Source organism: Petaurus breviceps, unplaced genomic scaffold, assembly GCF_028583685.1.
Source record: "Petaurus breviceps papuanus isolate PSGF00001 unplaced genomic scaffold, PetGlider_PUasm1.0 188, whole genome shotgun sequence".
NCBI lineage: Eukaryota > Metazoa > Chordata > Mammalia > Diprotodontia > Petauridae > Petaurus > Petaurus breviceps.
Window position 1 is genome coordinate 11,573,532 of NW_027185804.1, and position 22,331 is coordinate 11,595,862.

General features: G+C 38.5%; 1 protein-coding gene across 2 annotated transcripts in view; it reads left to right on the forward strand.

The window, feature by feature from the left end:
* Positions 1 to 22,331, forward strand: part of NELL1 (neural EGFL like 1) — a 922,880-nt gene that overhangs the window by 200,466 nt on the left and 700,083 nt on the right. For both annotated transcript variants that reach the window (XM_069091288.1, XM_069091290.1), the window contains exons 10-11: positions 3,061 to 3,134; positions 10,609 to 10,708. In XM_069091288.1, the coding sequence (XP_068947389.1) occupies positions 3,061 to 3,134; positions 10,609 to 10,708 (174 nt within the window). The remainder of the gene's footprint in view (positions 1 to 3,060; positions 3,135 to 10,608; positions 10,709 to 22,331) is intronic.

Genomic DNA, 22,331 nt, shown 5'->3' on the forward strand with positions numbered 1-22,331 from the left:
AGAGAGAGAGAGACAGAGAGAGAGAGAGAGAGAGAGAGAGAGAGAGAGAGAGAGAGAGAGAGAGAGAGAGAGAGAGAGAGAGAGAGAGAGAGAGAGAGAGAGAGAGAGAGAGAATGTGAATGCGAATGCGAATGTGAATGAGTGAGTGTGTGGTCCAGCCTCTGAGTGATGGCATCCATTTCCTATTTCACATTGTGTGTAGATACAGTCTGAAGGCTTTCAGCATTTACCATAAGAAGACACTGTCCCTTTCTTGCTTTCTGTGCTTTATATTTGTTCCTTAGAGGACAGTAGTGGAACTGCAAGCATCCTTTCTGGTCAGAAGACACAGCCAAATCCATAGAGTGCTTTTCTACTGTTGATACAGAGGGAAAATTTGGTGAGGTCATTTTTTTGAGAGGGGGAAGTGTCACACCTCTTGGGTATTTTTGATACCTGTTTAAATCGGGTCAGTCACGTGAATCAAGGCTTATGCTTCAGGGATATTTGAATATAGTAATAGGAGCTCTACTCAGTTTTTTCATTGAACCTATATTCAAGCTCCCAAATGTTCCCCAATTTCTTTGCCTTTTAAAGCCTATTTTCCCAAGGTGAGTCTTCTAGTTCATTGTTCTGCATTGGTTGACTTTTCTGAACTTGATGGTCAAAGTTATTCTTAGATGATCATCTGTTTTTATTTTAAAGTATGGACAGTGTAGGGGGTGGCTAGGTGGCACAGTGCTAGAGCACCAGCCCTGGAGTCAGGAGGACCTAAGTTCAAATCTGGCCTCAGACACTTAGCACAAAAACACTAGCCATGTGACCTTGGGCAAGTCACATAACCCCAATTGCCCTACCTTTCCCCCTCCAAAAAAGAAAAGCAAAAAAAATAAAGTATGGACAGTGTCACATTTCCCAAAACACATCTGTTGGTGAGTAGGCTAATAGATTTAGAATTGGAAGTGACTTTGAAGTAATCTAATGCAACCTCCTCAATTTATGGAGTATTATTATTATTAATGACTAGTCAATGCCACTACTAGATTTGTATCCCAAAGAGTTCAAAGAAAAAGGTCCTATATACATATATATATACAAATTTTTACAGCAGCTGTTTTAGTTGTGGTAAAGAATGGGAAATTAAGACAGTGCACATGAATTTGAAAATGACTGAACAAGTCGTGGTATATGATGGTGATGGAATACTATTCTGTTATAAGAAATGATAAAGGGGATGGTTTGAGAAAAATCATAAAAGACATACAAACTGATATAAAGTGAGGTGAGCAGAATCAGAACATAGTATATACAGTAATAACAATATTGTAATGATGAACAGTGAAAGACTTAGCTACTCTGATGAATACAGTTGTCTATGAAAATTCCAAAGGACTCAAGATGAAAAATGCTTTGGAGAACTTTTAGGCTCTGTGCTTAGAGTGAAGCAGATTGTTTTTTCCTTTCTTTATTTTTCTTGTTTTTGTTTTGCTTTTTTTTTGTAGGGGGAGCGTAGGGCAATTGGGGTTAAGTGGCTTGCCCAAGGTCACATGGCTAGTTTTGTGTGTGTGTGTGTGTGTGTGTGTGTGTGTGTGTGTGTGTGTGTGAAGTGTCTGAGGCCGGATCTGAACCCAGGTCCTCCTGACTCTAGGGCTGGTGCTCTACTCACTGCACCACCTAGCTGCCCCCATTTTTCTTGTTTTTGTTTTGCAACATGGATAATATGGAAATATGTCTCACATGACTTCACATGTATAATTGGTATCATATTGCTTGCCTCTCAATGAGTAAGTAGAGGTGAGAGGGAGAAAGAGAATTTGGAACTACAAATTTCAAAAAAATGATTAAAATAAATAAAAATTAAAAAAATAACAGTAGCTAACATTCAAATAATGCTTTTAAATTTTGCAAAGCATTTAACGTATCATGTCTCATTTGATTTTCACAATAACCCTGTGAGGGTGATGGTATAAATTATCTCTATTTTATAGACAAGGAAATGGAGGCTGAGTGGCTAAAGGGTCTGAAGAAGATTTTGAACATGTCTTCTTTACTTGGAGCCCAGCATTCTATCTGCTATGCCACCTAGGTCCCAGGTCACACAGGTTGTGAATAGCCAAGCTGAGAATCAGCCTTTATCTTCTGGCTTCAAATGCATCACTTATTCCACTCTCCTACATTGTTTTAAAGTACACCATGAGGACTGGAGAAAGAAAGGAAGGGAATAAACATTTATATAGTGACTACCATGAACCAGGCATGTGCTCATCCCTTTAACATATTGTCATATTTGGTCCTCAAAATCTCTCAGCAAAATAAGTGCTGTTATTATTCCCATTTTACAGATGAGGAAACTGAGGCAAGACTCTTCCCCAGGGTTACACAGCTAGTAGGTGTCTGAGATGAAATTTGAACTCGCGGTTTCCTGACTCCAGGTCCAGGGCACCACCAGATGCCTCAAAAAAAATCCTTTGATTTAGGTGCCTTTCTAGCCTAATCTAATTCACTTCAATCCAATTGGCATTTTTAAGCATCTGCCATGCATAATGCACTGTGTTAGGCACTGGGACTCCAAAACAAAAATTATTTCAAGGAACTCATAGCCTACTGGGTGAATAAAACATCTCAGTCTATAAATATGGACATGATAATTTGGGGTGGAGGGAGTGATCACAAGAGGAGCAGCTAAGGCCTCCCATAGGTGGTGGCACATGAGCCAAGCCATGGAGGAAGCCAAGGATTTCAAGATGCAGAGTTAATGAGTTCATGGAGGACACACAACCTGCGTACCAAAGTAGATGATTTCTATATTTTGGTAATAGATTGGGCTTCATGTTTCAAATCATCTTGGTTCATTCTCTAGTTTTATTTGTGAATTCTAAATTTAAACATGTATGTATGTGTGTGTGTGTGTGTGTGAGATTCACAGAAAGCACAACCAAAATTAAAGCATTCATAATGACAGCATTCATAACGAGCTACTTTCCCAAACTGACATTCTCTTTCTATTAATAATGAGGGAAAGAATCTATCTTTCTTTATTAAGACCTTGGCATTTTGACTAATTTGTCCATCTTGTTACAGCAAAGTGTATCTATGGTGGAAAAGTTCTTGCAGAGGGTCATCGGATTTTAACCAAGAGCTGTCGAGAATGTCGAGTAAGTTGGAATCTTAGCTTTTCTATGTTGGCATGATCAGTTTCTTAAATGGATATACACCAATTATGTATCAGCAATGTGTGTATATCTGTGTATGTATACATATATGCACTCATGTATATATGTACATGTGTATGCATGTGGTATATGTACAATATCTGTATGTATGTGTGTATGTATATATATATATATATATATAATACCTCAGTATAGCAGGTAAGTATAGAGAGGGCTATTTATAGGAGTAAAGATTAGGTATGGCTGGGATCTCAGGGATCATTTGGGCAGATACAGCAGCCAATATGACTTGATACCTGCCATCATGGTACTTATAATAGAGGAAAATGATACATTCTTATATGCCCAGGAGTGACATATGACTGTGAAATAACTAGAAACAAATAGAATGTAAACCCATGTTGGAAGACAGTACAGTGGAAATAATACTGGTTCTGGATTTAGAGAATATAGTTTCCGGTCCTTCCTTTAACAGTACCTTTGTATCCTCAGGGAAGTCATGATACCTCTCTGGGCCTCAGGTTTCCCCTCTGTAAAATGAGAGAGTTGCATTCAATTACCTTTAAGGTTCTATGTCTAAGGATAGAACAGGACTGAGCCTGAGAAACTTGGGAAGGATTAGTTGCAGTAGGATGGAATCCCAACTATGGGAGGAACATATTGCGTTCTTAGTTTTGAAACATCATGAAGTTGCTGCTAGATAATGGTCAGAGAGAAGGATTTAGGAGGATAAGAAGAATAACGTAATGATGGTTGTTCTGGTTCCCAAGTAGATAATTAAAAAAACTTACCTCTAGGAGAAGATGAGAGTAGAATCTAGATTTCAGTGAAAGGGAAAGGGTCAGAGCAAGTGTCTTAACCTTTCTACATCTTAGTATCTTCTTTTGTAAGGTTGGAGGGAGGAGACAATGGCCTGTTGAGACATCATGGCAGAAAACTGTCTAGGAAGTGCGTTCCTGACTCCATCTAGGCTAACTTTACAATTTTTCAGAAGGTTGGCTAGCCCTGTAATGAGTAATTATGACAATAGTTTGGGTCTGGCAACCTGCCTTAGCATTTTGAGTAGAACCCATAGGTAAACCTGAAATTGAGGGAATGATTAAGCAAATTTTTACAGAATTTCTTCTCTGTGTATGGAAGTAAACTTATACTCTTATTGACATGATCCCCATTTCTTTGGGGATTATGTGTCAATGGCAAAGAAACTGTACCTTGTTATTGTGGGGTTGATTGATCATTGAATGATGTCATTTCAGAATACCTCATCAACTATCCTGTGGCCTATTCAGTCTCATTATATAGGCTAGATTTGGTAGAAGGTTATAATGGAGCCATGGGATAAAAGTTTAATGGATATTACCAGATGGGAGAGAGGTAGTTCAATGTAGATGGAGTCAAAGATCCTCAAATCTATTAAATAAAGATGTGAGTTCTATTTTCATGGTCCCAGGAAAGTTTTAGAGGAATAATAACACCAATTAAGAGAGAAGCAAATCTGTGTTAAAAAATCCCATGGAGGATGTCTGAGGCAGTTTGAAAAAGCAAAACAAATCATTCCTCATTGATAGTCATACTCAATTTTAAACAATTATTGGTCTCCTTTGACATTTCTGTAAGTAAAGCAATTTGAGAATGGAAAATCTGAGTTGCCTGAGTTGTTAGAAATTGAGGTTGAAATATGGTAATTAAAAGTGTTTGTATTTAACAATTTCATATAGGTCTTCTCTCTAAGCAGGAGATAATGGAAGAGTTTCATTTCTCCACTAACATAGAGACTTGAAGGCCATGGGGAAACAAATCACAATCAAGAACTTTAAAATATGTGAATCATAACCTTCTTTTGTGCTTGAAATGTTTCTGAAAAACAAGTGAGGTGATGAAGTTTATAATTTATGTGGACCCCCTTTGTGGGGTGGCACTGATTTAAATCCTGTCACAGGCTTTGCACATTCCCACAAATGCAATTTTCATTATTTCAAACATTATTTGTTAATTATGATTTCATTCATTAAATGTGTTAAAGGTCAATTAGAGCTCCCAGGCTCATTGGATCAGCAGACAGTCAAATCAAGCTTCTTTTGTGAAACAACACCACAGCAATAAAACCTAAACCTTTCTAGATTTTTCATGTTGTTTTGCAAAAGATTCCCTTAGCAGAACTTGGGATGGAAATCTCTGGGGCTTAGAAGAAAGTAATTCTTGAGTCCATTTTTTTAACTCGCTGATAGACAGATATATATATATATATATATATATATATATATATATATATATATAGAAACCTGTAGGACACATAGTCATATTAAAATAGTTCATGGTTATAATATCATTTAGTGTATCTGAATTCTTGGCTCCTTGACTCAACTGGCATGATTCAGGTTGAATAAGGATGGTGTTTCTGATCTTGGACCATAGAGTAGCACCATACATCTTTGCTAAGCAAATAACCTATATAACTCATTCCTTTTAGAAATACACTTGTCATGTACCTCAGGAGACCATCTTCTCCTTTCTTAGATTCCTAAGCACTAAAGGGGCTACTTGGGGGAGGGAAAACAAGTCAGAGATGGGCAGTGTTCTACAGTGGCTAGAGAACTAGACTTGGTGTGAGGGAAACGTGGGTTAAAATCCTGCCTTAAGAACTTACTAACTGTGACCCTAGGCAAGTTATTTGATTTCTCTTTGCCTTATTTTCCTCATTTGTAAAATGATGACAGTAATAACATGTACCTCACAGAGTTTTGAAATAGAGATTTTATATATCTATATTGATATTTGTATAGCACTTTGTAAACTTTAAAGCATATATAAATAATATATAAATATTTAATAAATAATATTTATAAAAACTTATAAATAATATTTAAAAATAAAAATGTTTAATTAATAATAATAATATATAAATTTTGGGTGTCATTCTTATAGTTGTTGTTATTCTGTCTCAGATACTCATTAGTTGGATGGCCCTGAGTAAGTCAATTAACCTAATTTTCCTCATCTATAAAAAGTAGCTGAAAATATTAGCACCTGTCTCATAAAGATATTATGATGATCAAATGGGATAGGATAAAGAAATGCTTTGAAACTTTACATCATTGTGTGTTCATTCAAAACTGCTTCAAACAGGTTGAAGGTCTAGTTCAGAGCTGACCTGAGAGACTGGAGTGACCAAATCCTGATTATCAGGATGTTCCTAAGGGCACCAAATCACAGAATCTCATTTGAAAGAGACCAGAAAGACCATCCAATCTAAAGACCATCTTTAACCTCTTTTGTACCATGGACCCTTTGGCAATCTGATGAAACCTATGGAACATTTCTCAGAATGATGTTTTAAAATGCATAAAACAAAATGCATAGAATTTTTAAAGAAAACCAATTATGTTGAAATACAGTTATTAGAATATTTTTAAAAGTTCATGGACCTCAGGTTAGGAATGCCTTATCTAATCATATCTGTCCCTTAACAAGTATTCTTTACACAACCTATTCAACTGATAGCCGTCTATTACTGGTTGATAGACACTGTCTATCAGTTGTTATCCAATCTTCCCTTGAAAACCTTTGATGAAGGGGAACATATTATCTCCCCAGGCAGCCCATTCCACTTTCGGATGGCTTGACCTGTTAATCTTAGTTTCACTTATATAAAGACTAAGTTTTCCTCTTTACAACTTATACCTATTGATCTGAGGCATAAATGAAACTACTTGGGGTGAAACAGAACAAATCTCTTTCCTCTTTCACCCAATAACCTTTCGTACATTTTAACACAGCTTTTGTATTACCCTTAAATCTCCTCCAAGCTAAACATCTCTGGTTTTTTTCCAATGGATCATCATGTGGCATGATCTCAAAGCCCTTGAAGGTAAAGGAAGGGGAAAAGGAGAATGAATGCTTTGGCAGGAAACCTGCAGTACAGAAGGGGCAGCATGCCAGGAAGATCAGAGGAGTGTGTCCAGGAAGGAAAGCCAGAGATTCACATTCCAGGGAAGTGGTCATAGGGGTGGGAAAGGCAAGAGATGGAGTCCAAACTGTGAGTCACCAAAGCAGGGTAAACCATGAAATATATCACTGCTTGGACACTTAGCTTAGTTTGTTTTGTAATATCATTGCCTTTTCTTTCATGAGATGTTAAAGTATGGGTTCTTAATCTGGGGTCCTTAAAATGATTTTCTTTTCTTTTCTTTTTTCTCTTCTTTTCTTTCCTTCTTCCTTCCTTCCTTCCTTCCTTCCTTCCTTCCTTCCTTCCTTCCTTCCTTCCTTCCTTCCTTCCTTCCTTCCTTCCTTCCTTTCTCTTTCTTTCTTTCTTTCTTTCTTTCTTTCTTTCTTTCTTTCTTTCTTTCTTTCTCTTTTTCCCTGTTTCTAATTATCTGTCTCTACCCTCTCAGTCTTTATGTACTTCTCTTTCCCTTTGTTGATTGAGATACTTATTTCTAGAGATAGACATAGATAACTGTATTGGAATATAATTGGTTTACTTTGTAATTTTTTTGCTTTGTTTTATGCATTTAAAAGCATAATTCTAGGAATGGATCCATAGCCTTTACCAAACTAATAAAGGTGTCTATGATGCACTAAAATGGTTAAGAACACCTGCTCTAAAGGGGTCACTGATTTAGCTTTTTCAATAACCATTTGATTATATTTACTCATTGTGTCATGGTGTATCATTGAGGTGATCCTGGGATGATTTAGAAACAATAACAACAAGAACACTTGGGTGACTAATACTTGAGAATAATCTTGTTGGACCATTTCTACAAACTTGGGTAAACAGCCTTACTAAGGATGGAAATGTTAGGTCCAGGGAGAGAGAGCAACACAAGACTTGAGCTCATCTATGAGCTAACTACCTCTGTAACTATGAATAAAAGTCAATCCCTTTTAATTTCAGTTTCCCAATCTGCAAAATGAGCATGGTGATGATGATGATAACTTTTTGTCAGAGGGAAGATCTGTTATTTCATTGAGGATGGGAATTCCTATTATGTAAATTCTCTCTGCTAATACAGGTCTTCACCTTATCTACATTATTTTAGAGAATTGCTCAGGACATTGAGCACTTAAGAGAGAATTTCCCATGATCCCACAGCTAGTATGCAAAAGTAGTAAGGCTCTAATCTAGCTGGGTCTTCCTGCATCCAAGCCTTATCCTTTCTCCACTGTGTCATTGTGTGTCTTCTATGTCTGTGAAGCACACATAGAGATAATATATGTAAAGCATTTTGCAAGATTTATAGTACCATCTATAAGTATGGATATATACATGTATATATGTATACACACAGACATATATATCTATATGTACTTGCATGTACACACACCCACACACGCCCATGCAAACATATATATCAGTTATTATTAAACCGAGATCACAAAGGACAAATTAAAAGAAAGAGAGAATCTGTATTTTGTGGTAGAATGATGTAATACAATGTTTAGACCTTGACAGCAAGAATAGAGCAGATAATGTTGGCTACAGCAGACTTTAGGGCATGAAGAGATTGAAGTAAGAATGAATGGTCAAGGCACAGCTGTCATGTCTAGCACTATTTTCTGTATCACTGGCTGTACAACTGCTGTGTCCCAGCAAACTTGTAAAAAGTCTCACATCTACTGGTGAATTGTGTGTTTTGACCTCGAGGTCAATACTAAGCAAGAAGCAAAGAGAAACACATGTCTCAACCAGTTCAAACAGGCATTCGCCTTTCCTTGACCTTACTGTGAAATTTCTATCTCTCACCCTTGCCTGCCCCACAGGATCCAGCCCCCTCTGTTTTTTGGTTGCTGCTATTGTTCTGAGCAGATGCAAATAGGTGGTCAGACTGAAATGGACGATGGCATAATTGGTTGCTTGCTTGCAATTATCATTGAGTTTTATTTCTCACTCACTATTATATAGTTAACCATCTTGAGTCCTAAAAAACTATTTTTTCTTGTCTTTCTTGACTCGAGGTAATTTATTTCAAATTGCTTAGGGCATCATAGATTTCAGAATTAGAAGAAATCTTAGCAATCACTTTGTTCAAATTAATTTTACAGATCAGGAAACTGAGACCCGGAAAGGCTAAGTGGCTCACCTACTATCACATTCATCTTTAATAAATATCAGAACTGAGATTCTAGCCTAGGTCTCCTTATTCTGAAAGTAATGCCTGTTCCATTTAATTCTATGCCTTCTATTTCCTTTTCTTGCAAGAGTCTAACTAAATATATTGGGGGTTTTTTGGCGGGGGGTGGAGGGACTGGTATTTTAGCAATCCAGAATTATTACATTTTCTTCTGGCTTAGAGGCAGCTATGGTATAGTGAATGTGCCCTCAAAGTTAGCAAGACCTGGGTTTAAGTGCTGACTCTGACTCAATACTGACTGTGTGACCCTGGGCAAGTCACTTAATTTCTCATTGTCTCAAGCAGTTTGCTAATTTCAGAGAATGTGCTGACCTGTATTGGTAGAGGGAGTTTCCTCACCTGAGAGGTCCTTCCATTAATGAAATCACAAGTCTACCCCCTCTCCCTCATGGATAAGGTTATATACAGCTTCTATGAATTATAGATGACAGAGAGGGAATAGTAGCATAGATTATCCAAAAGGATGCCTAGCCTGAGAGTAAATCATATTTGACTTTGAAACATGGTTTTGCATTTACATTTGTCTCATGTGCTTGGACAGGCTTGCTGCATGAGCAGCTGTAGCCCATTATAAATTAGGAATTGGGCAGGAACACTATTAGAGAGATGTATACCTGATAAAAAGTATAGGTTGGTCACTGGAACAACTGATTGATAGACAGCCTGCATGCTCTATTGCTATCATGTAACATCAAGAGAATTACTACTACTGCTAATAATAATAACAATAGCCATTAGCATTTATTGAGTACTTACTAATGATAATTTGACTTATGGAGTTTTAAGATTGGTGAAGCACTTTCCATATACTATTTCATTTGATCCTTATAACAACACTATGAGATGGGTGCTATTTTTAATCCCTGTTCTATAGATGAGGAAACTGAAGCTGACAAATGATGAGCCCTATTTCATGTAGCCAGTATGTGATAGATATAATTTCTGAACCTAAAACTTTCTAACTTCATGGCTAGTTCTCTATCCACAGCATCAAATTGCCTTGTACATAGTAGGAGTTTAATAAATGTTTGTTAAGTGGAATGTGGAATGGAATAGTGTTATTGGCTGACTAAATATCACTGAGTACCCTATGCAGAGCCAGGAGGTACTCAGACTCTCAAGAAAAAGCTGGTGTGTGATATATACTCATTTAGAAGTAAAATTGATGCTGGGTTGGAAGAATGGGATAGGGTGAGGCCAGAGGAGAATTGTCACGGGTCCTTATCATCCGTCATTGTTAATAATGAATATTAGTTGGATGCTTTTGCCAATGATTCATCATATCAAAATTCTTTTGTCTCCTCATTCTGTCTGGCTTCCAGGGTGGAGTTTTAGTGAAAGTGACAGAAGTGTGTCCTCCTTTGAACTGCTCAGCAGAAGATCACATTCTTCCAGAGAACCAATGCTGTAGTGTCTGCAGAGGTGAGCCAAGATTTAGAGGGCATTGGCAAAGGAGGGTTGATGGTTGGGGAGGATGACGGTTTAATGGTTTTCTAGAATGAGTTGGGTGGAGGAGATACAGTTTCTTCTGATAGGTGGATGGAATGATTGCTATGCTGAGAGTCAAGAGACCAAGACTTTAAATGTATTATTGCCATGAGTCAGCTATTACAGCCATGGACAAGGTACTTCACATGCCTTTGCTTCAGTTTCCCTAGGTATACTTGGGGATGATAATTTCTGTTGACCATACAGTTCATTCTACTAACTAGAACCCATGTACCTTACATATAGTAGATGCTTAAAAATTGTTTGAATTTAAAAATGAATGAACTCATTTCAAGTTTCAGGTATGCAAAAAACCTTTTCTTCACAACATCTCGGTGAGTGCAACAGCAAACTCCCTAGCGTACCCAGGATGGCTGCTAGCACAGGTTCTTTGATCTGCTTTATTAAAGGAAAGCAACTTTCAAGGGGTCAGCAATCTTTAATAAAACACACACACACACACACACATATATATATATATATATATATATATATATATATATATTTATATATACATATGTAATTCACTTAGTTCAGGGAAAAAGTCAGTACCCTGGACTTCAGAAAATAGAACCAGAAATTACAGGCAGACAAAAATACAGAGAAAGTAACACAATTCAATAGATCAACAGACAGGGCTTCTAGCTGTCTGACCATTACATACATACATAGTTAGTTACCGGTGAGAGAAGCATTAACATCTGGGTTTTCAATGCTTGGGGAGGGGGTTCAATAGCTACCTAGAGTCTCATCTGACCAAATAACACAATACTTCCCATAAGTGACCCCCAAAGCAAAACTTCACCTCAGAGTATATATACCCTTCTTCAGGGTTATTGGACATCACAACCTTGATGACCCATTGCCCAATTACAAAGTAACAAAAGGTGTGGGCCTTCCTGCAAAAACAAGTCTCCTCCCAATCAGCCCCTCCTGTTGGGTTCCACTTGAGGCCCATTAAGGGGCAGGGAAGATCTTCAAATTCCCTTATTGTTACAGGGAATCAGGTATTATTAGAGAATAACCTAATGAATAAAATACTTGACTTGGAGTCAAGAAGATATAGGTCTGAATACGGGGTCAGGCACTTGCTTCCTTTTTTCCTCTAGTGTTTTTTAATTGGCTTCCAATAGAACACACAGCATCACAGAATTTCCTATATTCACTTCTTTCCTTAGAGCATGGATTAGGACAATACACAAGGAGCTAGGAAGACATATAAGGACATTCTCAATGATCTGAGACAGAGGCTTTCTGCTTTGTCATTCTGTCATGGAAAGCTCCCAACATCAGACAGCCCTGGCCCTTAACTGCTTCCACTCCAGATGTCTAATAAAGGAAGGGTCCTCGCCTATGCCATCCCACAAGTTGACCCCAGTTGTGCTGTGTTGTCTATTCAAGCTTGTCCACTCCCAAGTCAACCTCTCTGAACCTCATTTTCATCGTCTGTAAATTGGATTGGTATTAGTTATTATGAGGATTGAATGAGATAAAGAATGTATAGGGCTTTGTAAGGCAGCTAGGTAGTGCAGTGGATAGATTGCCAGGTCTAGAGTTAGGAAGAACTGAGTTCAAATCCAGGCTCAGACAGTTACTATCTGTGTTACCTTGGGCCAGTCACTTAACCCTGTTTGCTTTAGTTACCTCAGTTGTAAAAGGTGGATTATAAGAACATCTACCTCACAGGGTTCTTGTGAAGATCAAAAGATGATAATTGTAAAGTGCTTAGCATAGTGCCTGGAACATAGTAAGCACTATATAAATGCTAGCTATTATTTTATAGTTATTGCGGTCCTTTCAGCACTGTATAAATATTTATTACCATAGTCATCTATGACATACAATCTATCTTGCATAAGAGAGGCAGCAGACTATAATGGTTAGGATGATAGACTGAACTGGATTCAGATCCCACCTCTGATTGTATACTGACTGTGTGACCCTAGGCAAGTCTCTTAATCTATCAAGGCTCTCTAGTCAACTGTCTTTGCCTGCAAGTTATGGAGATGATACTGATCTGCATTGGTAGAGGGAGTTTCCTCAATTGCAAATACCCTACTATAATTCCCATCCCCATCCCCATCCAATTCCCTCTGTCCCCATCTTCATCCCCATCCCTTTCCCCATTCCCATCTCTGTCCTTATGCCTAGGTCAATTTCTACCCCCACCTCCCTCTCTATTCTCATCCCATCCCTGTCCTGATGTTGTTTAGTTGTTTCAATAATGTCCAACTCTTCCTGACCCCATTTGGGGTTTTCTTGGCAAAGATACCAGAGTGGTTTGCCATTTCCTTCTCCAGTTCATTTTACAGATGAAGAGTTGAGGCAAACAGGGTTAAGTGACTTGCCCAGGGTCACACAGCTAGTAAGTGTCTGAGGCCATATTTGAGCTCAGGGAGATGAATCTTCATTGCTCCAGACCTAGCCCTCTATCCACTGTATACCATATCCTTATATCCATCCCCATCATTATCCTTATCCCCATTCCTATCTTTCCCTCCATCCTCATCCCTTTTGCTATCACCATTCTTATCCCTATCTGCACTTCATCCCATTTTCATACTTGTCCTTATCCCTATCCTCATCCCCATCCCCATCCCCATCCCATTCCCTTTATCCCCATGCCACATCCCCATCCCCATTCCTATCGCTATATCTCTTCATCACCGCCATTTTATTGACGAGGAAACTGAGATTCAGAGAGGTTATGTAACTTCCCACTATTATGTAACTAGTAAATATCAGAGTTGAAATTTGAACCTGGCTTTCTTATGACCTAGAGCCTGACATTCTTTCCCAAATGTCACCTCTTCTTTATTAATAACAAAAGGGTGACATTTTGGAAAATAAATAGCTTGGTGCAATACTGTGTATTAATATTACTGTTACGTTTTGGACTACACCTGTGATTTCATCAGTATAGAGAATTCCCAGGGAGCATATTCCTTCCACCAAAACAAATTGACTCCTCTTCTTCAACTTGAAATTTTCCAGTTACCTGAGATGGTGTAAGTGTAAGGTACTTAATTGTATACTTAGTTTCCTGAATCTGAGGCTAGCTTTCTGTTCATATTACCTCTCCTCACTTTGGCAATTACCATTCTGTTAGAATTTTGAATAACTTTTACTTTCTGCAAGGAATAAAATACTGAAATGTCCATTTCTTAGGCAAGGGAAATATTTGGTTTTCATGAAACAGATCTGTCTGGTTTTCCTTTGCACCTTATATCCAGAATTAAAAGACCCTGGTAATATTACTTTTCAGTTTGGACATGGAGGTGGGAGGATAAAGAATCATATTTTTAACCCTTTCCCTCTGTCCTCCATGCCCATGGTTCCCTCTGCTTTATATTGTCCTCAGATCAAAATGAATATTTTCTCTCAGCTTGGCATAAGTGGACAATGATTGGTAAAAATTTTGGGGGGAAATGTAGCCTCCTGATAACTGTTTTATGCCCTGTGGGACGAAATAAATAGAGTATCAAAGACAATGCCTGGGTCTTTTTTGAATTCACCCCTCAAAATGCAATCATATCTACTAGAAAGATTCTTCAGACTTCCAATGATCCAGTGAATTTTGTTAGGAGTCGTCCATTATTAATGACCAATGGGGTTGTTAGGTGGAACTCATAATTTAATGCAAAATCCATCACTTGACTTTGTTGAGGTGCCAAGTGGGGCTGAATTTTTGTAAGCCTTCTCCAATTTATGGTTTTATTAGAGTGAATTCATTGATTGGGGCACTGAGATGCAGGAGGATTTTCATTGCTCTGACCTATTTCAATAGACTGGGTCTCATCTTTTCTGCTAGAGCTTTGTTTTTTTTAAATTAACATTCTTCATACCTTTCACCAACCCTGACCCTTCTACTCCCCCCTCTTCCAAGGAGGGACTGAACTAATAATTTCTGAGACTATCTTGGGTAAGGAAGATACTTGATTTTAGTGAAACAAACTTTTTGTTCCCAAATCATAGAATTGGAGAGTTAGAGGGTCCTTAGCAACCATTCAATAGGGCCTCTTAACCTGGGGTCCATTAACTTAAAAAATCATATTTTGATAACTATATATCAATAAAAGTGGTTTCTTATACATCTTATCTTATGCCTTTAAGAACTTGATTCTGAGGAGTCCATAAGTGTCACCAGATTACCAAATATAAAAATACCAGATTACCATGACTCAAAAAACATTAAAAACCCCTGATTCTAGTCCAATCAATACTAGAAAGGAACTCTCAGCATGAAATGTCCAGCACAATTGGTCATCTGTCTCCTGCTTGAAAACACCTAGCTAGGGAAACTAATACCAGTTCTATTTATGGAACACTAGAAAATGATAGGATGTTATCAATGGAAATGGAAGTAAAAAAGACATATTGCCTTCTGCTTAGTCACTGCATCCAAAGACCCTGGGACCTTTTCCAATTGACATGCAAATAAAACCTTCCCTATATGTTATTTCTTACATTAGAATGTAAGCTGCTGGTGAGCAGGAAATGTCTTACTTTACTCTATGTACCTCCAAGCGTTTAACACATTGCTTTACACATAGTAAGTACTTAATAAATGTGTTTTTCATCCATCTACCCATCCATCCATTCATGCACTCAGTATACCTCTCATTATTAGGAAGTTCTCCTTGATATCAAACCTAAATTGGCTTTTAAGATTTTTTTTTTGTGACTTTAACACATTGCTCTGGTTCTGTCCTCAGGGGCCAAGTCTAATGCCTCTTCCACATGACCAACCTTAAAATATTTGAACATATCCATTATTTTCTCCCTGAGTCTTCTCTTCTCTGTGATAAACATCCTTATACCCTTCCACCATTTCTCAACTATATGTGTGCTCTATTATTCTAGGAAAGATACAAGCTCTTCCAGACAGAATATGAACAAGGCAGGTATAGCATTGCCATCATCACTGTATTCCTGGAAGTTCTATCTCTCCTAATTTAAACTCGTATTCTCTGGATTTGGGATACTTTGCTCTCTGGATGCAAACCTTAACCTCCATTAAAATCTTCTGATACACCATCAAGGCATAGAAGTAACACTGGCTTATCAAATATTATGCCAGTGAAGCAGAAGTTCTGGTCTCTTGAAAGACTTTGCTTCAGGTTGGACAGCAAGCCATCTGTTGTCTAAAGACCAGCCCAGCTTAATTTTGAAAAGTTCAGTCTCTTAAGTCTTAGTCGTCTCATCATGATTTTTATTTCTTCTCATTTAAAACATACATTTATTTCCACAAACATTTATTATCTCTTGCTCCCAATTACCCTCTCCATTAAACAATAGCAACAAACTACAATAAACACAAACAGTCCAGCACAATAAATCCTCGTATTGACCATGTCTAGAAATGCATATCTTATTTTGGACCTTATATCCATCATCCCCATGGTAGGAGGTAGATAGATTAAAACAAATCATGAAGGTGCATGCTAAGGTGTAGAGGTGCTATCATTTGTAGGGAGAGAGGGAAGCAGCATAGTTAAGTGGAAAGAATATTGACCCTACTGTCAGAGAGGCTTGCTCAAATCTACCTCTTCCTCTGACCACCGGTGTGATGTTGGTTAAGTCACTTAACCTTTATGTGCTATCATTTCCTTTATAATTGACGGGTTTGGATTAGATGAACTCTGAACCCGTTTCAGCTCTCTATCTTTGTCCCCATGACTGATGAAATAATGACTTTTTTTTTTAGAGACTTGACCAGTAAGCTTTAGAAGTGGGACGTTTTCTATGGACAGATTATTATGCTGGATCAAATAGAATCTTATTGAAAAGGGGAAATGCATAAACTTTATATTAAATAAAAAACCAGCATTGAGTCTGAGAAGCTGGAGAGGATATTGACAGAGTCCCCAGCTTTGAATCAGGAGGACCTTGCTTCAAATCTCACCTCTGACACAATCCATTTGACGTTGGGTAAATTCTTAAACCTTTGTGTGCCTCAGAAAACTCATTAGAATTTATCTACCAAGTCATAGATGGATTAAAATTTGCCTTGGGGAAGGGAGTTCCCACTGAGAGTTCTCCTAGGTGACTAGATTTATTACTATGTACATGGTACCATGTTAGAATGGCCATTACTAAACTTTGTCTACCTAGAGTAAGTGTGCTGGTCATGGAATTTTGTGACAGTAAGAGGAAAAGTAGAAAAGCCTACAATATTAACTCTGAAGGTTCAATTTCAGCTAGGGTTTAAATCTGTTCCAAAGGCTAGGGGATTCTCTCCCTGTACTTATTCCTAATGACCCCATCTCAGGTAATTTGCAAACTATTTTTAGGGGAGCTGAGGAGTCTGTAGAGAGTAAGATAATCTATGCTGAGTTTCATTTCAACAGATCAGCTATATATGGTTAAAAGGGAGCAAGGTATACAATGCCTGTTGTAAATTCTATCCCCCAAGCCAGTGAAATCAAAGAAGCTATCCTTGGTCTCCATCTGCCCTCAACTATCCAACTGGCAGTGGAGGCTGTTTCCTTTTTCTTCTATCTGCTCTTTAATTAGTGAATCACCATTCTTCCTAGGTCTTACAGTAGATATTCCAGGCCTGGGATAACCAACCTACATTTGTTTTCCTCTCAGGATTACTTTGCAAGTCAGACCATCCACATGTTAGGGGAGTATTTTTCACAGAGACGAAGCATTATATTTTTCTTGGTCATGAAAACCTAGAGTTAATTTCAGGATATAGCATGATATGGTAGAAAGAACACTGGAGATCTGGTGTCAGAGGTCCTAGGCTCAAATCCCACCTTGGATCTTTACTACCTGGGAGATTTTGGGAGGTTTATTTAGCCTCTCTGGATTTCAGAGTCCTTATCTGAAAAAATAAAGAGATGTTTCTAGATGCCCTCTGTCGATTCCAACTCTAGTTGGACTCTTATAAAGTTAAAAATAGTTGGTATGATTCCACTCAAAATGTGTGCCTTAAACTCTTCTCCCCATAAATGCTACTCTGCATTTCTTCATCACACTTTATTTCTTATGTGCAGTATAAAATTCTATCTGTATATGTTGGGGGTTTTATTTTTAAATGTTTATTTGCCCCCTCCCTCATGTCTTTCATTTCTTCTCATTAAAGTCCTCCTGAGGAAGAAGAATTGACAATTACTATTCTGATCAGTATTAGGGAGCCTGGTGGGCCCCTGCGGATCCAAATTATTCTACTCTCTTCTCTTCCCACTCTTTCTAAAAGAAAGTAATGAAAAGGTGAGAAACACTCAATTTCTATGTAAAGCATTTTTTCTTCTGTATACGGTATGGCCGCACCATGTATTGAATGGATTTGAATCGTCTGCTGCCTAGTTTCACCAAGGGTAGACTCTGTCTGATGAGTTGAAACGTGCATTTCATTGAAGAGAACGGCAGCGTAATACAAATGTATGGCTTCTGTCACCCTGATGTTATTGATTACAAAAAGGAGAGAGGCTTCAGCTTTCTTCAATATCTGCCCAGGAAGGCCCTTCAATTAGCATATTTATCATCTCTCCCAATCTCAGTGTGAAAATCAAGGCTGTTCCTGAGGAAAAAAAGGAACCAAACCATACCATGCCATGAGAGTCACTCCTCAGAAGCTGAAATCAAACCTTTCTTATGCCTAGCAAGGCGAGGATTTGAGCTTTTCATTTTAAACTATTCTACCTGCAGAAACTGAGGGCTGCAAACTGGGAATTTCTCCTGAGGAGTCTGTTATAGTGTCTTTTCACTCTTTGCCCCTCTACAGATGTGATTAAATAATACCTCTAAAAATCCCTGGTTTTTACCACCAAGATCCAGTGGGACGACACACTGAGATCACACTAGATGAGTTCTGATGTCTCAACGCCAGGAGACAAGAAGATGAAAACCAGCGTCCTTCCTTCCTATCACGTGGGATTGGGAGGCTTCTTTGTGACACTGGCTGGTTTTGAATGCCACTCAGTTCTGCAGGAGCTGATCCATGTGGCCCTTTATTCATGAAGCAAATGCTTCCAAGGCTGTCGGTAGATTTCCCCCCCAGAAGCAATTGAATATTTGTTTTTTTAATTTTTACCCCAGCGAACTAGACGCATGCTCTCATTTGTTCCCCAATGGACTGGTGAGTTCATCCATTCAGTAAGCATTCATTAAGCAACTATACTGTATTCAAGGCATTGTGTTAGGCTCTGGGACAAGAGAGACAAGATGAAAAATGAACAAACAAACATGTCTTCAAGGTCCTGACTACTCTGTGCTGAGAAAAGCATTCTATGGTCACAGACAAGACTTTCTCTGGGAAAACCCAATTCCTCTGAGTGGAAATCAAGGTCTAGAATGGGACTTCACTAGTTCCATGCTCTAAACAACTGAACTATGGCATAAAGCCCAAGAGTGCAAGTGGGCATCAAGCCATCGGGAGACCAGCCACCTTTGCCTGATCTGCTATTGCATTGTGCCCAATACAGTCACTAATTCCCCAGCCTTTTACAGAAAATGAAGCTCACCATCTGTCTCTGGGACGGGTAGTTAAACCCACAGAGCTGACAGGGTAGCCTAAAATGCTCCCAGACAGAGCCACAAAACTGTTAAGGGGAGACATGGGGAAAAACAGCATTGAGGTGATGGATGTAGGTGAGGGGGGGATATTATATGCTCTGAGGCTGACAATGCCCCAGGCCCCAGTAACAGGCAGCCTCACCTGTGATATCCTTAATCAGCTTTGCAATTTCTCTCTGACTCTCTGGACAGTTTTTGCCGATAGCATGGTATTTGTTTATCCTGCTCATTATCTTCCCATGATGGGGCTAGCAGGAGCCAAGCTACTTGAAGTATGAGCACATGATGCATAGAAGGGGAGTGGGCTGGCTTCCAGATTTTGGCCTGGAGCAGGAACAGTGAAAACCCGATTGGAAACGTGGGCACAAAGGGCCCTCAAAGACTGCTCAGTGACAGAAAGCAAAGCAACAACCTTGACAAAGTGTTCACAGAAACGCTTGTGGCAGGGGAAAGAGACCATTTGGCCAATTCAGAAATTCTTGACACTCTCCCCAGTATTTTATTCCCTTCGTGATCATCTCTAATTGTATCTCAAATGTCTCGAATGACTTTGGTGGGCTCCGTTGCATGTTTATGGCTTTCAGTAAGGAAAAAAAGTTCCTTCCGACATCTGTTCGGAATGTGTTTATCTGTAATTTTAATTCATGCTCACTTGCCTTGTCATCTGTGCTGGACTGAAATTAGTTGAGATTATCTGTACTATTTAAGATTTTATGCACTTCAATTAAATCCTCCCAAACAGCCTTTGCATTACAGTTTCTTTTTTAAGTTCTCATTATTCTAGGTGGATTGCAATTGAAATAGTTTCAGAGAAGGAATCTGGAGATACGTCAGATGTATGCAGCAGCATCAAACAACGTGGGTGTCATGGCCCCGCAGTTGGAAACTGGCCTATTTGTAGATGGGCTACCTGACAGCTGAGAGAAACTGTCATGCCAGGCCAAGGATGGGAGTGAACTGGAAGGACAGGATTCCTGAATGAGTCAAGAAAAGACAGGGAACAATGTGTAGGAACAAGCTGAGAGTTTAATTTGAACACAGGAAGTACATAGAAGCGAAATACCAAGACAGAGCACTGGGCCAAAATAAGGTAATCTGTCAAGAGAGATGCATTAGACCAGAGACAAGAGGACCTTAAAACTGAGGCACAGCTTATGTTAGAAAGTCATATTCTTGGGTTCATCCCATTTTTGCAGGACTTTATGGTAGGCTTCTAAGAGAGGAGATTACTTACTATATAGCAACTTATCAGCCTGTGATAGCCCACCCCTCGTCTCCCATTCACTTTACGGCTCAGGCTTATCTGGATGGGCCAAGTAGAAAGCATTTAGCTGTTCAGCCAGGTTCTTTGTGTGGCCAGTGAAGCCATATTCCTTGTTATTCGAAGAGTGGAACCAACCTCATATGTCCTTAAAATCAAGGAAATGACATAGCTACATTCCTTGTGTCCCTGGAAGAGTGCAATTAAGGAAGGTAATTCTGGGATTAAGTCCAATACACAAATTCTTATTCTGCTTCTTCAAAAGTGGGAGATAGGCCATATGTTACAATTTTTAGAGTGTAACTACTTCCTGCCACCCTTTTATATGTTCCTTCAAATGCAGGGGTTCTTAACCTGTATTTATATACCTTTAAATCTGTTGATAGATTTTAAGGGGTCTATGAATTTTTTTCAGATTTTCATAACTGTATTTTGACATAATTTGTTTCCTTTGTAATATAATTTTTTTTTGCGTTTACAAGCATCATTCTGAGAAGTTGTCTATAGGCTTCACCAGACTTCCAGAGGGTTACATGACCAAAACATGGTAAAGAATTCAGAACTATGAGTCTTAAACCAGATGCTGAAATAAAGTCAGTTTTTATTACTAGCCTCCCTAGTATATTGACCAACTTAAAACATGTCTGGGAGTTCATCCATCCTTATCCAAAGTCATGTAACTCAATGGATACATGCTAAGGAATTCTACTTTTCTAGCCTTCAGCAAGCCTATTTTCACATTGTTGAAAAAGGATGTCCAGAAAATATTAAGTTTGAAGTTTATGACAAATTTGATGGTATTGATAGTTAGCTGAAGATGTATGCTGAATTTGAAGTCAGAGGACCTAATTTCATATCCCAACCCTACCATTTACTAGTACCTACATGGTCTCGGGGAAAGTCACTTCAACCTCTGGGTTTCAGTCAACTCTCATATGTTAAATTTGGGGGTTGGAGTAGGTATCTTTTAGGGGCCCTTCTAGTTCTGAGCCTTGAATTCTGCAATCCTAAGGATGAGGAAGAATTGAAAGGAGAGCCTGTATGTGAGAAAAATAACTGAGATGGGAAATGGGTATGTTGGATCATAGGTTCAATAAGCAACTGTTTATCAAAGGTCTCCTATGTACCAGACATCGTGCTAGGCACTGCCGCTATAAGAAAAACAAAAAAAGAAATTTTCCATAGATTTGGAGCAGGAATCTTAAATGCGGTGAATTTCAGAGGGAATAAACAAGGAAAGCAATGTCCCCAGAGGGATGCTGAGAATGTATCGAGGATTTATAATGTGACAGCAAACTACATATCCAAAGTGGGCTTTTTAAGATATTATAGGGGAGCTCACAGAGAGCAGAGTTGAATGGAATTGAGAAGAAATACTTTGGAAATAGGAGAATTCATTTGGAAATGTTAAAAAAAAAACCACACACCCTAAAACAGAAGAAGGTGTATTTCATGTGTAGGAAGAAACCATAAAATACAGCCTGAACACATTTATGCACACCGAAAGAGGACGTTTTCTTTACTGTGACATAGAACGCTCAAGTGGAAACTTGAGGAAAACTAAGAGATTGCAAGAAAGTGAAGTAGATTTCAGAACTTCCTGATCAAAGAGTTTTCTCTCCATTCAAGAACTGTTCTACATTGTGAGCTAAATAAAGCTCAGGCTTCTTAGTTTGGCCTCCATGATCTGGCCTCAGTCTACATTTATGATCTTAAAGGATCATAGAATTTCATAGTTAGAAAGGTTATAAGTCTTTCCAGCTTCCACTG